The sequence below is a fragment of the Puntigrus tetrazona genome, chromosome 15 (assembly GCF_018831695.1).
Source record: "Puntigrus tetrazona isolate hp1 chromosome 15, ASM1883169v1, whole genome shotgun sequence".
NCBI classification, from domain to species: domain Eukaryota; kingdom Metazoa; phylum Chordata; class Actinopteri; order Cypriniformes; family Cyprinidae; genus Puntigrus; species Puntigrus tetrazona.
The window spans coordinates 19,433,843-19,451,254 of record NC_056713.1 but is presented as its reverse complement, the minus strand read 5'-3'; the positions used below and the strand labels follow the sequence as shown (position 1 = coordinate 19,451,254).

Sequence of the window (17,412 nt, the reverse complement as noted above, 5' to 3'; positions counted from 1 at the left end):
GCCAACAGCAAGTGCAAGTAATAGTTAATGGGGCAGCATGGGATGTATGCTAATTTTTAATCTCCTGTAATGCTGGCTGAAGCTATAATTACGTCATTCTCTAGAGACTCTAGATCCAATGTGTGTGTGCGTGCATGGGTTTATGTTATGTAAAGGACATGACAGGGATTTATATCAGCTTTGTGGTGGAACTCTCTGATACACAGATGAAAAGTCAGCAAGAATGACAAAATGATTTCACTTATCATTCAGAAAAAGACTCGGAGAGATCACAACACCTTACCCAAGTGACAGAATGAGGACAGTGACTTGCATTCTCTAAGCAATTTTACACACAAACTTGTACACCTTCTAAGCGCCTCGTATATATATTTCTATTATTTTTAAATTTAGCTAAGACTAATCACTGCACCCTTAAAAAAGTGTATTTACACTGAAGAGTGAAATATTAAGACTAGCAAATTAAATTAAATTAAATAAAAGACTGTGTAAATGAAAAATACCTTGGCATGTAAGTGGCATGTACCTTGGCATAGTGTTTTTTAAATATTTGTGAGAAATTTTTTAATTAATTATATACTTCATGTGAAATACATGAAAGTACAAAATTGTAATAATGAGAATTCTAAATTATGAGAATTATAGAAAATGCAATTTTAAGATATGGAGTCATATTGTGAAAAATAAACTTGCATGAAATTTTTTTTCCCATGCTTTATACCTTTTTTCCCCCGCATTTTAACTGAAAGGTTGCTATAATTTAACTAAAATAAGGGAACAAAATAACAATAAATGGCCACGAATATATTATACATTAATATAATATAATATAATATAATATAATAATAAATATTAAAATATGTTGAGAACTAATTCTTTATTTGTGGCCACAATTTCAATTTTTTCCTGTATGCAGGGCTCCTCAGAAATATTAATTGATACAGATGATGCAATTCAGCAGCAGAGGGGTATTTTGTAACCAAAATATAATTGTATGTTCACAAAAACGGTACTTCTATTGTTTAGCAAATGATTAGGTCTCTTCATGGTTGTGCCAATGCCCCTTGCTGCAGAAGCAGAATCCTGTTTGAAACGCTGGTGTGTGGACATATGCCTATGGAAAGCATGTTAATGCATCTCTGTGTGTGTGTGAGCGTGTTGTAAGTGAATTTGATGACTGTGACATGGGAAAATATAGGGCACTATGTTCCAGAGGACAGCAGGTGCATGATGTACCTTCCTCTCACAACACATCCATCCTCTCTCTCTCTCTCTCTCTCTCTCTCTCTCTCTCTCTCTCTCTCTCTCTCTCTCTCTCTCTCTCTCTCTGTCTCTCTCTCTCTCTGTCTCTCTCTCTCTCTGAAGCAGAAGCAGTCTTGTGATGTTGTTTTCCATCAGAGGATGTAGCAAATGCTGGATCTGTTATCTAGTATTGCACTGCTGATTTAATACAGATGTTTATCTGTGCTTGTATGTGTACGATAATGCATTTATATTGATTTCCCTCTAAATTAGAGGTGAAATAGTCCCCGCCAATGAGATATACAGCACAGATATACGCCACATGCCACATGTCATTAAGTCTGATATGATGCTGTTTAAAGAACACTGCTCATGATTTATTGAGGTTTGCATGTGTGTCAGTAGCTCTCTGTCTCTATATATAGGACATACATGCTCTGTTATAGGTCAGCGCAAAAGATAAACGTATTCAAGCAAGCTGTCACATATGCTTAGAAATATCAAAGGGATCAGATGAAGGAAAGTGGGTTGATATGTTTTCTAAATATGGCATTGCGGTATTAATTTTTTTTGGACATGTGCCATAGTAATTCCATGTTTTTTATAGTTTTAAGCTATCATGTAAATACAGTAATCACGGTAATCATTTAATACCATGGTGTTAATCAAAGTACTATGGTTTTACCATGTGATACCATCATTATACCATTGCACCAGCATATGGATAAAAAGTACAATTGCCATGTTTTTGCCCATGTACCATGATTATTCCATGTTTTTTTTGCACATTTACCATAGTAATTCCACTGAACTACATAAATATCATGTGAGAATTGTAAATATTGTGCCATGGTGATACTACGACCATAAAAGCAAAGAAAGAAAAGTCGGAGAAGACAGAAAGATGAGAGGATCAGAAATGTGCCAGATTTAATTATATTTGGATTATAATTATGGAATTAATTATATTACATTTCATGTTAAAATAGCATGATTATGAATATGGAAATTTTATTTTTACCATAGTATCATTTAATACTATGGTATTTATCAAAGTATAATGATTTTATCATCTGTTACCATAGTACTCTACCATAGTACCACCGTAGTACGGCTTTTTTTTTGTAAGAGGATTCATGTGGAGGAAAAAAGTGTAATCAAATGTGGTAGTATGATATCATTTTGTACAAGTATTGTAGTTATTCCATGTTTTTGTAGATCCATGGCAATTCCATAGTATACTTTGAAGTATACCATCTGATGCTATTTTTACACCACAGGCTAGAAAGGGAATTCTGTTTCTATAACATGAATGTATAAATTAAGAAGACTAGAAGAAAAAGTGGGTTGGTCTGTGAGAAAGGGAATGCGTAAGCGAGTGAGATAAAAGACGGGATCGTAATGAGGAAAACAAGAAAGGGTGCCAAACTGGGGTGGGAAATGAAGACACGAGAGTAAAGGAGGGATGAGAGATGGGGGAAGTGTATGCAGTATGGAGCTGGAGGGTGAAAGAGAGAGAAGAGAAGGAGAGATGTCGAGCTCTTTGAGGTTTCTCTGGAGGAATAATCTGGCCCTTGGTTTGGTGGAAATGCCAAAGAGCCTCAGGCTAAGTGAGTCAGACACAATCTCTCTGTATAGATCATTAATCGGACATCCAGATCCTATATGATTTAAAAAATATGCTCTTGGAATAATCTGAAAACAGAAAAGAGAAATGGTTTATATGTGTTTGAAGGGGTAAGGGAAACTTTTATGCAGCAAGGATGCATTAAATTGATAAATAAAAGACATTTAAATTGTTAAAAATGTATATTTCAGTTCTGGCCTTTGGAACTTGGCCTTTGGTTTCCACAAAAATATTAGGCAGCACAGCTGTTTTTAACATCGATAATAATAGGATCTTGGGTATAGACAATAAAGCTTTTGAAAATGAAATAAGCAATTTCCGAAAGATCATTTGACACTGAAGACAGGAGTAATGATACTAAAAATGCAGCTTTGCCATCATAGGAATAAAAATATAAATTCAATTAGAAAATCAATGTTTTAAATTGTTTAATATTTGATCGTTTTTTGCCTTCACTAGAAAATGAGGTTGCGTGTGTATGAGATTGAATATACTAAAAGGTCTGATGTGCTGTATGTAGTAGTAAAGTTGGCTGCGCTTCAAATTTCACTCCAAAGAGCCGGTTGATGTTTTTAGGGTTAATGTACTCTAAATGAGGTTGTAGACATTGAAAAATGAGGTCAAGTGTTGGAGTGGGGTTAGGTATGTTGTAATGTGTGCTTCTGCTTTGGATTTGAAAGAAAAGCACTTTGAATGAGCTCAGCTCTCTGAGTGGGATCAGTAATGATCAAGTTAAGGGTTAAATGAAGGCTAATGTGTGTGGAAATGAGTGTGTGTGGAATAGTAAAGGTCTCTGAGGCGTTTATTCGCTGTATAATATAAAACAGCCTAGAGCAGCACATTTCGTCTGTTAGGCTCGCAATAGAACAAAAAAGGTAAAAAAACCTCTATTGAAGGCACAAAAGCTAGAACATACATCTCATTTACCAATAAAAGAGATCCGCCCCAGTGACCTTGTTTCCCAAAGTGTACCAATTATTTGTTTTAGCTCAAACTGTGTTTTGCATCTTCGTGTTGTGAATGCGAATCACGACTCAAGTCTCCTGCTTGTCGACCTCGTAGCTCTGAGCTTGTTTATAAGAGGCATCATCTGTGTTTTGGTTGATTTTGTCTGAAACTGTCACCGTCGGTAAAACACTTAGGCCGAGAATGTTGCCCATGGCAACGGTTGCCCCATTCATGACACTGCAGCCAGCAGGCGACCAATCAGAGCGCTTTTGCTTGCTCAGGGTGACCAGTCAGAGGAGGACAGAGAGTTGATGTCACCCGTTCCTGGAAAGATTCTTGGGTATATTTACAGGTGTCTGTGAAAGCGAATATATGTCTGGTGACCTTTTATCTGCGCTGCATTTTCAGTTATGTAAAAAGACCGTACCGTCTGACACTGACTCATTATAGTCTGCAAGTGTGCTGTGCTGCTGTTAAGTGTGTATCAAGTCCCTCTCGAAGGAGGTCAGTCCACTCGATGGCCACCTTGGTAATGCTATATCTCGCCTCAGGCAGAGCCTTAACAGTCATACTGTTGTAAACACTGAGATGGAGCACTTAATTATTCAAATAGATTAGTGCTTAATTAATAAAGTTTTGAGTGAAAATGTTGTAAATAAATTTCTAATGTTTCCTAGCTTTCTTAGTGTTTTTTTAAAGAAACATTAATCCAGTTATTGGTGGCTTTGCATTGACTATTTTTAAATATTGATTTATTTTTTTATTGAGAAATCATTTCCAAAACAAAAATTTAAATGAAGCCTTGACATAAAGCAAAAAGCGAGACTTTTTACCACAGTCACCGAGTTAAACGATTTCTTAGTTTCATCCTGTACGGTGGATTTCTCTGTTTGTATGTTTATATAGTAAAGTTTCTGAAATATTGACTATTTTTTTTTTGTCTAGCTCTTCTGTGAGATGTGTACGGCAGCGAGGAAGTGTTTGGTGTGTGTGTGGAGCTCAAAGGAAGCGCTGCATGTGTAATGATCCATGAGAACGAGGCATGCATGAAAGAGATGGCAGAAGAGAGTAGATTTGCATATAACAGAGAAGCGGCGGGAAAGAATAAGAGATGCCATTTTTCCAGAGGCTTGAGATGCATGTGTGTGTGTTTTTAAAGAATGCATGTTGTTTGAAATATTTCACTATAGTAAAACTTTAAAATATATTAATATAAATGATGTGTAACTGAGAGTGAAAGACCAGGAAATGAAAGAAAACCATTGTTTTTTGGGATATGGTATTTTAGATGTACTTTCATTGCAGAAAATATGTTCTGACATATTTTCAACACAAATCTAGCTTGAATACAGTAGCTAGAAGCATTAGTGTTGTTGCATGCACATACGCATATTTACCGTCGCATTTGTCCGTTTCCTTCCCGCTCTTCCCCGTGCTGAGCCCAGTGTTGACGGTCTCAGAGGAGGTGCTGAGTTTGGTGTTGGGATCTCGTCTGGGTTTGGGTGGGGGCTGTTTTCTGGAGGTGGGACTCCCCTCCTCTTCTCCCCCTCCCACCGAGTGCAGAGACTGCGAGCGTACAGTGAAGCCCGGGCCGCAGGGAGGAGGAACGCGGTCCTGAGGGGCCGGCATCGTCATGAAGCCCATACGAAAGTGTTTGCCTGCGTATCCTCCTCCTTCCGTCACACGGGCCACATCCTCGCCAATCCTGAAGAGAGAGAAAGGCAGTTTACTGAAAGTACTGAAAGTGCACCCATATGCTTTTAGATGGATTTCAGCATTAGGCGCTGTTCCAGAATAGAGCAGAACCAACCACATGACAGAAGACCAGCACAGATTAATATTCTATTACAGATTAATATTCTCATCTAGTCCAGCATTCATTAACGTAAATTCACAAAGAACACCGCATGCATAGCGCAGGTCACGGGGAGTTTAATTCAAACAGATCAGGGGAGGATGATTGTGGAGAAATCCTTGTGCAAATGCAATTGAGAAAGTGGGCTATATGTTATGATGAACTTCCCATCCATCAAAGAACCTTAAACACGCGCACACACACTAAGAATATACAGCTTTGATAACTATTTTCAGTATTGAAAAAGCAGAAAGTTAGAATAGTAATAATGATTGGGAACTGCCATCATTAAAAAAAAAACTTATTTTAAATGAAAAAGTAAAATAACAAAAATTTTTACTATAATAACAATTATTAATTTGATTTTAAAATAACAATAATTTATTTTTAAGGCGATGAAAGCAGACATAATTGTTTTCAAACACATAAAACCTTTATCCTTACTGTGAAATATATGTATAATTCTAACTGTAAAATCTTGTAAAAAACAGTACAAAAAAACGTTAATAGGTTAACAGTAAGTTCCCATATTATATACAAAAAAAACTGTAAAACATCTAACCGGACATTTAATGTAATTTTACAGTACAATGCTGTTAATTATTCCATTTTTAAAAGGTAAATAGAAAAAATGACACTCCACATTTAAAAGTAATTAAATAATGATTCTTTTTTTAAATAGTTTTTGTTATCAGTTATGTACATTTGGGCTTTATGTCACATCTGCTCTTTTCTGATTAATGTGTATTGCATTATTTAAGCGTGTTATTATGATGGTGTGGATCTGTGTTTGCATGCATAACTATATATTAGTATGTACTTCTGCTTGTGATGAGCGTCTTCATGTGGCTTTCTCTTTTACCACCTGCATTATTATGGTGGTTGTCATTTATCTAACTGTACAAAACAGATTTTAATAGCAATGAGCATTGTTGAATTTACTGGTTTACATTCAGATTTCAGTAAATGTGTTTACAGTTTGTTTGTTTTTTTACAAAATTATTCTGGCAACCACAGCGGACATTTTTTTTGCACAAACCACAGAATTTTAACAGTGTACTTTACCTAATCCATATATCTCAGTATATCTACTTTATAAAATACAATATTAGATTTTCTGTCAATGAAGTGTTATGATAATCTCGTTACAGATAGCTACCATCTTTGTTCTTTGTTTTCCAGATTATTTCATTAGCGGTTTCGAACGTGTTTCACATATTTTATGTTGCATGCAGCTTTGAGCAATATAAATGTGACAAAATATTCTATGTTTGTAATGTGAGAATGTTACAGAGGAAAGGCAAATTCCCTCCATCCATCTATCCGTTCCCTCATAACTTCATGAATCTATCTTGGCTAAAAGTCATTTCTGCATAATCCAATTCAGAGCAATTTGGCTGGATTTTAAGATGATTTCTGCGCCGAATATCCTATAAAAATTGAGTTACTTTCGTCTGTCTGTTCATGAGAAAGTGTGAGAGAGAAAGAGAGAGGGAGAGGGGGGGAGGGAGGGAGAAGGGGGCAGTCAGTTCAATTGCTGTCTCTCAAATTCTCTCTCTCTCTCTGTTGGAGGAAAACTAATCATACTAAAGGGCAGACAGGATTTACTCACGTTGGCTTTAAGTAACCATTCACTCACACACACACACACACACACACACACACACACACACACACACACATACTGTGAGTGTGTAATCAGAGGGGAGGGTGTGGTGCTGTGGTGCTTCATAAAGAATGATTGAGAGTCTGTCTGCCAACCTCACTGCACCAGCGTCCCTCATCTCTTTGCTTCTCTCCTTGCATCCTTTCATCCATGTGTGTTGTCATCTGTCTTGTCTTTCTTGTATCGTCTGCAATTTTTTCCTCCCTCTGAGTGGTCACACTTCACACTTGAGTGTATCGAGTGACCAGTCATCGTATTTTCTGTTTCTTTTCATTTTCGAAACAATATTACCAAGTGGCCAATCAGTTACTTCTTGTACTTTTTCATATGCTGATTAATGCGACGGAACAATCGATGTCCGTGACAAAAAATACAATCGTGCTCTTCAGTTGAAAGACCAAGTCATTTTTAGCTTTGTCCGTGACTTCTAAACTACCGTTTAAAATTTTAAGAAATGTACGCTTCTGTCAAATTCATTAAATTGATCAAAGGTGACAGTGAAGACTTCAACATATTGAAATAGATTTCTAGTTTCTTTTGACTACGTTCTATTTATCAAAGAGTGCTGATAAAAGACGTATCGGGCTTTCCACAAACAGCTTTCAACATTAATAATTAGAAGAAATGTTTTTGAGCAGCAAATTAGCATAAAACAATGATTTCTGAAGTATCGTTTGCATTGAAGACTGGAGTGATTCAGTTTTGCCATACTTTTGATCAAATAAATGCAGCTTTGATGAGCATTAGAGACTTCTATAAACGTAAAGAAAAAACTATCCGACCCCCAAAATTTAAAACCGTAGTCAGAAAGCCTGAAAAAACAACCCCTCCCTATCTTAAATACTTCACATTCCTATTTATTTTCAGAAAATAATGTATCATCATTTTAGAAAGAGTCTAGATCATTATGGTGACTCGATCACCTCATTGATGGATGTTCACATTAGCATAGAAGTGTAGTGTTCACTATTCCTGCTGACAAGACCAGCTTAGACCAGCATAGCCTATAGTTTATGCTCACTAGTTTTGTGTGTGTGTGTGTGTGTGTGTGTGTGTGTGTCAGCTTTCACCTGTGTTGTGCAGAGGAGCAAACGTCCCCAAAAGGTAGTAAAAGCTGAAATCACTTAGACTGTGGGAAGCAGCTAATGGCTCTCACAACGACAATAGATTAATAAACATAATAAATAATGTCTTAATGAAAATGCTGAAAGGTTTGTGTGAGGGTTTAAGGGTAGGGTTAGGAAATGTAAAATATCATTAGCTCAGTATAAATCAATAGATGGATTAAGATGGAAAGTCTCTTCCCTGACAGAGTAACAAATGTGTGCATGTGAAGGGTTAAAGGTCACGGAAAAGAGATTAGTAGGGCAAGGTTTTTGATTCTTTGTGGAACCAAAAAATGGTTCTTCTATATGGCATCTCTGTGAAGGACCTTATTTTTTAAGAGTGTACTCAGCTTTAGGATTCAGATGTAGATGAGTTTGTTTCTTAATTCGAACAGATTTGAAGAAATTTTGCATCACATTACTTGCTCACCAATTGAGCCTCTTTAGTGAATGGGTGCCAAACAGTCCAAACAGCTGATAAAATCATCACAATAATCCACGAGTAATCAATAGTCCATCAATTAACATCTTGTGAATTGAAAAGATCAATTATTAAGTCTTTTTAACTTCAGACCACTGCTTCTGGCAAACATACAAGTCCATAATCCATAAGCAGTTCTTGATCTTTGCACTCCTGAGGCACACAAGATGAATTCACCCTGGAGAAAGCAATATTCCATAATTGAGGTCTCATATTTTAGCCTGGAAGCAGTGGTTTTCATCCATCATAGTGATAAATTTGTTTATTGCAAACACAGATTTTTGATTCACAAGATGTTAATCAATGGACTGGATTTGTGTGGATTGTAACTATCATGTATTTTTATCAGCTGTTTTCACTCTTATTCTGACGGTACCCATTCACTGCGGAGGATCCATTGGTGAGCAAGTCATGTTAGTAACGAATAAACTCATCTACATCTTCGATGGCCTGAGGGTGGTTATATTTTCAGGAAATGTTCACGTTTCAATGAACTACTGCTTTAATGGAAAGAAAAGCATTTAGTTAGCATTGTTTGCCTATACGCTTATATTCAGGGGATGCATTATTTAGCATGCTAAATATTATGAAAGCGAAATACTGTGCACACATATATGCATCCATATACAGTATTGATGGCTTTGTGCTAAATCTTTCTGTTTCAAACACACACTAATCTCAGTGGACGCAGAGATGCAGGTTTGCCTGAAGCTGATCTGTATGCTGTCTATACGTTTGTGTGTGTGTGTGTGTGTGTGTAGTACTGATGCGTTATATTTGTCTGTATTGATCAGAGCTTAGTAAATAAACTTCTGTCTTTGCTTGTCCAGCAGTTTACCCCCATCAGTCCTTCTCTAATACATCAACCTCTCATCCTTTTTATCCCTCTCTCCAATCTTTATCCTTTAATAATTTTTTTTCCATGCACGATTTGAATCATGTTTTTGTCAGTCTCTGTCCTCCTTTTCACATTTTTTTTACTCTGTCTTCTCATCCAGAGACAGCTCTCAGTTAATGTGACTGTTTTCCTCTCTCTATCAGTCTAACAGATGCACTCTGTCTACCAAGGTGATGCACCGCTCATAGTGACCTTTCCCTGACCTTCACTCATATGTCAATGCCCATCTTACTGATCTAAGCATGCCTGTACAAAGTTCTTCTTTAAAACCCTGCCTTTCTGTTTCCGTTGGTTTTTGTTGTTTATGTTTACATCAGGTCATAGTGACACTGTTTCTGTCAGCGTAGACGATACCATTGACTGCGGTTTGCGTTAGACACCAAATTGCTTTCAGGGCTTCTGGCTGCTGCTATGGCAACCATGTCAAAACTATTTCCAGGCAATTTATTGAACATGAATTATCATTAATATATGAAAAGCTGTGTTACACAGTTAACTTCCTCTCTCTCCTATACAGTTGTGATGCAAACATGTACACAAAACACAGACACACTATTAAAATCTGACAAAACACATTATTTTAAATCAATTATAATAATTTGTATTTTCCGACATGAAAATTAAGGTTATATTTAGAACCAGCGAAGCTATTTGCATTATTATTATTTTCATTACAATTAAGTAAGACACCCTTTCACAATTCTCATTAGCCTAATGTTTATGTGAAAAATGACTTATTAGTGCAATGCAAATAATGTGCAAATTGCAAAAATAATGATATGACATATATATATATATATATATATATATATATATATATATATATATATATATATATATATATATATATATATATTCTAAAAATAATGTTGCACTAAAAAAGCTTATGGGTTTTAAAATTTACTTTATTTTCTTTTTGCAAAATAAAATATCCTATGATTTCAATGGTGAAATTTAATGTGTATTTCTAGATTGTTTTCCTGACGTTTTTTTCATGGCAATTAAGCATATCCACCCCTCCCCACCTCTCATTAGCCTAACAAAGACCTCATTACTTGAACGTGAAAAAATGATATGATAGCTAAATTGTAACTTGTAGTATATTTGTAAAGGTGAATGTTTAGCAGTATTTCTATATTTTATATGTTATTATTTTGATATACATTTTTGCAATATCGACTTAAATGTTATGAATATATATATATATATATATATATATATATATATATATATATATATATATATATATATATATATATATATATGTATGTATATATGTATGTGACTCTGAATATATTTTATTATTATTATTATTTTAAATGATTTTCAGGATGAAACATAACTTTTCTTTTTGATTCACCAACCAGTTTTACCGGCACAACAAACAAAGTTTTCTTAATTGAAGTATGTTATAAAACAGTCTAAATAACCCACTTATATCCCTATGCATTTCTATGTAGGTGTAGCGTATAATTTCTTATTCATTTCCCAATCCAATCATATTCATATGAATTTTAAGCCTGGTCATCACACACACATACTCATATATGAGTGTGAGGCGAGCTATAACAGGATTTCTGGTATTATGTAGGTCCTGTAAGGTCATCAGATCCAGATTTTCCATTGTGTGTGTGTCCTTGGCCGGGTTTCTCTCAATGTGCGTATCTGTGTGATAGCAATTGAGTGACACATCTAAACCTGCCTTCTGTTGTGTGTGTTTTAAGGGAGCGTGTGCAAGTGTCCTCAGGGGCTAGCAGTCTAAATTTAGAGACGAGAGGGAGACGAGGACCAAGCCCACTGTTGCCATAGAAACTCACCCCTCTGTCTCCATGGTGACAGACCCTGTTTTTTCCCTCTCCAGGCTGAGGAGGTGTGACTTTAGGTCCTCCCACTGTCACTGTTTATATGCGCGTGTGTGTTTTGATCCTCTTTGATGAGTTATGTTAATGAAATTTCATCTGCATTCTGTAATCCTGATTGTTTAATCTCACTAAAACACCTCCAAAGGAGAGAGACAACCCACGAATGAGCTCGATCGTGTGGTGCGTGTCATTGACCTCCTCTCTGTGTAAAGAACACCCCACTTACGCCCCTTTACTGTGGGAAGAGTGTCTCAAGCTGTATGAATAGAGGGCCACCACTCAGACCTCTCAGAGAGATGCTAAAGAGGAGGAAAGGACTGGAGGCTCGATTACAGGGTACAAACAGGAAGAAATGTAAGGATAAAGGGGCAGCGGAAGAGAAAATGAAGGGGTTGAGAGGACAAGTTGCTGATAAAGAGAGAGGTGCTAAAAAGGAAGAAGAAAAGAGGAATGAAAACAAAAATGAGAGGGTAGAGGAATACGTGTTAAAGGAGACCTATTAAGCCTCTTTTTACAAGCTGTAATATGAGTCTCAGGTGTCCCAAGAATGTGTCTGTGAAGTTTCAGCTCATAATACCCCACAGATCATTTATTATATCATTTTGAAAATGCCTATTTTGAGTGGAATCAAAAAACGCTGTTTTTGTGCACGTCACTTTAAATGCACACGAGCTGCAACTCTCCGCCCCCTTTTCCTACGGCTGTGCCTTTACAGCCGGAAAAACATCTGTTTGTTATGATTAGCATGTCTATAGTGCTGAAATCAACAGTTAGCATACTTGCATCATGCGTTAGAACTGGTACATCATCGTTGCTTACGAAAAACACAATGGCAGCACTGTGAGGTTAAAAAAAATAGGCATCTGCTATATATTTGCTAGGATATTGTATGTATAGATTTTGTGACTATATGAACAATCCAAGATTAATTAAAATGGAACTTATTTGCTCGTTTAAATATTATTAATTTACTTAAAATACTTAAATCTTACTTGAATCTTAACAAAAATGTCTGCATTATACTGTACCCTGAAAATCAATTGAAAATAAGAAATGATATAAATAATATACCTCAGACGTACTTCATTACTGAAGTAAGCTGGGCTGCATAAAGCATTTTGTTCCACATTTAGCTACAAACAAGTCAAAATAACAATAAAGGAAATACAAAAGCCCTGAAATATCATTACTCACACAAACTCGTACACCTCGGGCTGCTGTTAGATTAATCAAAGCATGCTTTTGTGTCTGTCTTTTATTAGACTGGCAGGACCGTCTGTGCTAAATGACTCTCTGTTGCTCACACACACAGACAGCATAATGGCCGAAGGTTTTCATTGACTTTGTGTTTGTCTCTCTAATATCCAGCTATTTCCTCATTGACTTTTAGAGCTCAGGACCAGTGACCTTTATTTCCCTGGCTTTCTCTCACTCTCTTTGCACACACAGGCGACTAAAATCCCAAATGTTAAAGAGCATAATATACTAACATAAATGTCACTCTCATTTTCTCAGTTCAATATGAAATTCTAGTTAATAGTGCTGCTATAAGATACTTACGCTAGTTATGGTATGCGCTTTTGCATTTGGGACAAGCACAATATGGTAGTAATGTTAACATTTACATTAGTTGGCAGTAACATTGTCATTTTTTAAAGTGCTTGTCCACATAGGGGGACTTATGGTTACATGTAAGTATTTAAACTAATAAATTGTTATTAATATAGTATATTAAAATGATCTGACTGAAATCGAATTTAAAATTATATTAGATGTGAATTGAAATGACCATTTTTTTTTCATATTACCTCAGTAACTTTTGTTTTATTTAAAACCATACAGTTCTGGAACGGTGGTTAATTAACTTAAAGTATAAAAATTAATCAACCATGCTTATTAATTAAATACATGAATAAAAAAATGTTAAAACAAACAGCTTTGTTGCAATTACCTTAGACATCTTAGAATATTGTATTGGACAACGAGGTGCCATTAAGTCAGAAAGTTTGTACCTTTTGAAAAGATTCTATTCTAGTGACAGTTTTTGTACCTTTTTTGTTAGAGTGAGATATCCTTTAGTGTTCATATGTGGAATAATTGTGCCAGTTATTGTTTGCAAGTCTAAAACAGAGCAGGATGAGCTACGTGATGAATTTTAAATACAAATCCCAAAGTAAGAACAATGGTAATAGCCAACAGCATTATTATGTGCAGTACTCACTGGGAGTCTAGGGAGTCTATCCCTAGCTGTGTGTGTGTGTGTGTGTACCTCTTGATAGCTTCCTCTTGCCGTCTCTTCTTCTGGGTTTTCTCCTGTAGGTATGTCCAGTGTGTGTGGTTGCGGACGCGGTCGCTTTCTCGGGCGATGTCAGAGGCGTTCTGGATAACCAGCTCGTCATACGCCCTCAGACCGCTGTCCTCCACGTACTGCAGGAAATGTGTGCAATCTTCTTCCCCTGAATCCATCCTTCAGCACAGCAGAGAGACTGCCTGGAAGAGAGAGAGAGAGAGACTTGAGTGTCTCACACACGTCATTCCGTCCTCTTGAGAGCTTGTTCTTTATAAAAAAAACAATGAACCTTGGAGTTACAGGTGTGATGTATGCACACACACACACACACACACACACACACACACACAAACAACACATGCATAATGCCATGTTCTCAGGGGAATATGTTATCCTTTAACGCCGAAGAGCATGATTCACTGCTGGGAAAAGGGCAAGAGCTAGCACGTTTAACATATGTTTACATAGCTACCTAAAATGATGATGAGAACACAAATATTTAAAACATATTTACATATACAGTTAATTATAATTACCACAAACTAACAGAGCCTGTCCATTCATCTATCAATGATTTTATGGTTATAATCTATCTATCTATCTATCTATCTATCTATCTATCTATCTATCTATCTATCTATCTATCTATCTATCTATCTATCATTTTATCTGTTCATCTATCCAACTTCTTGTGAGAATTTTTCCCACAAAGTACACAAGTATATAAACAGGTTGAGACTAGTAAGATCAGTCAGGTTCTTATCATTACATGCAAACAGTGTTAACATCTGGCCAAACATTATGTGCCACTTACGGGCCTTATTTAATCCTACTGCTTTATTTCTACATGCTTTTAAAAACCGTACACTGTACATAAAGAGCAATAATTTTCAACCTAGTTTTGTACGAGGTATAAGAGAGTATGTCAAGTTTATTTTTACAACTTTGTGAAGATGTCATCCAGTTTGCTGTGCTCTGTTGTATTATTCAGCATGTCTTAATATAGACTCTGATCTCAGATTGTCTCCCTCTCTCTCCGTCTCTTCCTTAGTCACAGTCCCACCTACACATCTGCCTTTCGTCCATTAGACATCTCTCACACACTTCTGTACACACCCATGTGAGCGCGCACACACACACCTGCACATGCCCATGGATGCCCTGACACTCACATACACAGGGACACACAGCTGTATTCTATAAATGGAATTTGAGAAGAAGGAACTGTGGGTTTCCAGGCAACAGTATCCTAGTGTGCTGACATAATGCAGGAAGCTGAGAACCTAATTCTGTGCTGAAGATGCATTAGTTCCGCTTTACACTGGCAGGCATGATATCCCCACCATGAGTGTGTGTGTGTGTGTGTGTGTGTGTGTCTCATGTAATGCCGAAAGCATGAAACAAGATATTCTTTTCCTCTTCTCTGTAGATGCATGCCCCAGATGGATCTGTTTCACAATTATGTTTCATCACCGTTTGTGTATGTATTTTAATAAAACATCTAACACTAAGTCTCTTTTTCAGGGTGATGAGATGGCAGGATGCCACATTTCCATTGCTGGCGCTCACACACACACACACAAAATAGGTCAGCGAGACCACAGCACCACTTCAGTGGATCCCGGTGAGTGGAGTTTAGCTTCCCTATTCATTCCATTACTCTGTAATTCACGGTTTCCTCCGCGCCACACTACATTAATAGTGGCGATTCATAACTGAGGAATAGAAATAGCCTTCAAAACCGCACAACACACCCAACGTGAGTTGATCCAGATTCATTGAAACTCAAGATGTCACTGGAATACACCAAGAACCAATTGGATGTAGTGATTCTGACATAGCCCAATGCTCAATTAAAGGGATAGTTCATGCAAAAATGAAAATGTATTTAGTATTTCATTTGCTCACCATCATTTTGTTCCAAACCTGATTTATATGTCCACAGAACACATAAGAAGATATTTAAAAAAGTACTACAAACATTAAATTCAATGTATGAACCAAAAATATTTGTGTTCAAGTCAAACAGGTTTGAAATGACATGTTGACTATATTTGTATTTTTTTGGATGAGCTTTTCCTTTAATAGAGAATTTTACTGAAATATTGTTTGAATATCCCATTGTGTACAAATGCCAAAAAAGAGGCTGAATGAATCTGAAGATGTAGTTGTGAATTGTGGTTTTGTATCCAGAACGACCAATTGATGCTCAGTTTGACACACAGATGATGGAGAACTGATGGAAAAGAAATACATTTGAAAGTCATTTCATTAAAATGTTATGTAAAGGTGTATCCCGTTCTATACAAATGAATCATGAATGAATCTGAAAGATGCAGTCGGGAATTGTGGGTAATATGCTGATGGGATCCGCTGATACTCTTGCTGTCATATAGATGATGAAGAACTGATAAGGAAGACGATGAGATGGAAATGAGACAAAGCAAAACATCTGGATGGACACACATACTCATGATAACACTCACGGTATCAGTGAATCTGCTCTCCCCGAACAGCTGATCTCCAGGTGTGTTCTGTGTGTGCGTTTCTCAACACCGCACGATATCGAATCCCCCTGCGGCTGGCAGACAAGCCCGGCGACAGCGACGCAGCACAGAGGAAACACACACTGGCGTGAGGAAGAGAAAGGTGAAGGATGTGTCCATCTTTGGCGTTTCCAGAGCTCTGAAGAAAACCGAAGGCAGTGGTCCGACCCTTCTCCACCTACGACCGCTCCTGCCGGGCTACAGCCACCGAGGCCGTCCTCTCCCACCTACCAAACGCTTCTGGAAAGATCCACACCTCCCTTTGGTGGTTGCCTCATCTGCGCTGTCCCCACACACGCGTGGTGTGTGTGTGTGTGTGGGGTGGGCTGCGTGCGGATGCGTGTAGTATGAGCGCGTTCTGGTTTAGCCGGCTACGGTGTGTGCGCAGAGACGTTAGGCAGCTAAATGCATCGTGTCCTACAATCTCTTTGATCCGTCCTCCTCCCCTGCTGCTGCCGCCGCGGCTGCCGTCACAAGCGCACACACACACACACACCACACACACCCCCGTGCACGTCACACACACGCAGAGATGAACCCAGCATGGGCGTCAGTAGGCAAAAAGACCAGCTATAGCATCTGTCTTTTCTTTAGTTCCTCTCTCCTTTTCTCTCTCTCTCTCTCTCTCTCTCTCTCTCTCTACCTTCTTTTTTGCTCTCTGATCTCTTTCCCTCCAGCCCTCACTGCTTACTCACTCCGTCCCCTGGTGATCTTCTCTCTCTCTCTCTCTCGCTCTCTCTCTTCCTGTGCATCCCTCATGTCTCTCAACCAATCGCGCGGCTCGCTTAGAGCTGTCCGTGGTTCTGAAAGAAAGAGAGCGAGAGAGTGAGTGAGAAAGGTTGTGTGTGTGTGTGTCAGTCCTCTCCTGAGGGCATGACCTCTGCTGGTACA

The 17,412-nt window shown here is 37.5% G+C and overlaps 1 protein-coding gene and 1 long non-coding RNA gene across 2 annotated transcripts in view; one reads left to right on the top strand and one right to left on the bottom strand.

Moving 5' to 3' along the window:
- Positions 1–17,201, bottom strand: part of nyap2a (neuronal tyrosine-phosphorylated phosphoinositide-3-kinase adaptor 2a) — a 35,368-nt gene extending 18,167 nt beyond the window's left edge. Inside the window, exons 1-3 of the mRNA XM_043259863.1 lie at positions 16,462–17,201; positions 13,955–14,175; positions 5,215–5,522 (exon numbers count right to left, since the gene is read on the bottom strand). Of these exons, the coding sequence (XP_043115798.1) occupies positions 5,215–5,522; positions 13,955–14,151 (505 nt within the window). The 5' untranslated portion in view covers positions 14,152–14,175; positions 16,462–17,201. The remainder of the gene's footprint in view (positions 1–5,214; positions 5,523–13,954; positions 14,176–16,461) is intronic.
- LOC122359535 lies at positions 14,144–16,487 on the top strand. Its single transcript, XR_006252715.1, has 3 exons — positions 14,144–14,277; positions 15,500–15,599; positions 16,372–16,487. It is a non-coding gene; the product is annotated as an uncharacterized LOC122359535 (long non-coding RNA).
- Positions 17,202–17,412: the final 211 nt, after the last annotated feature.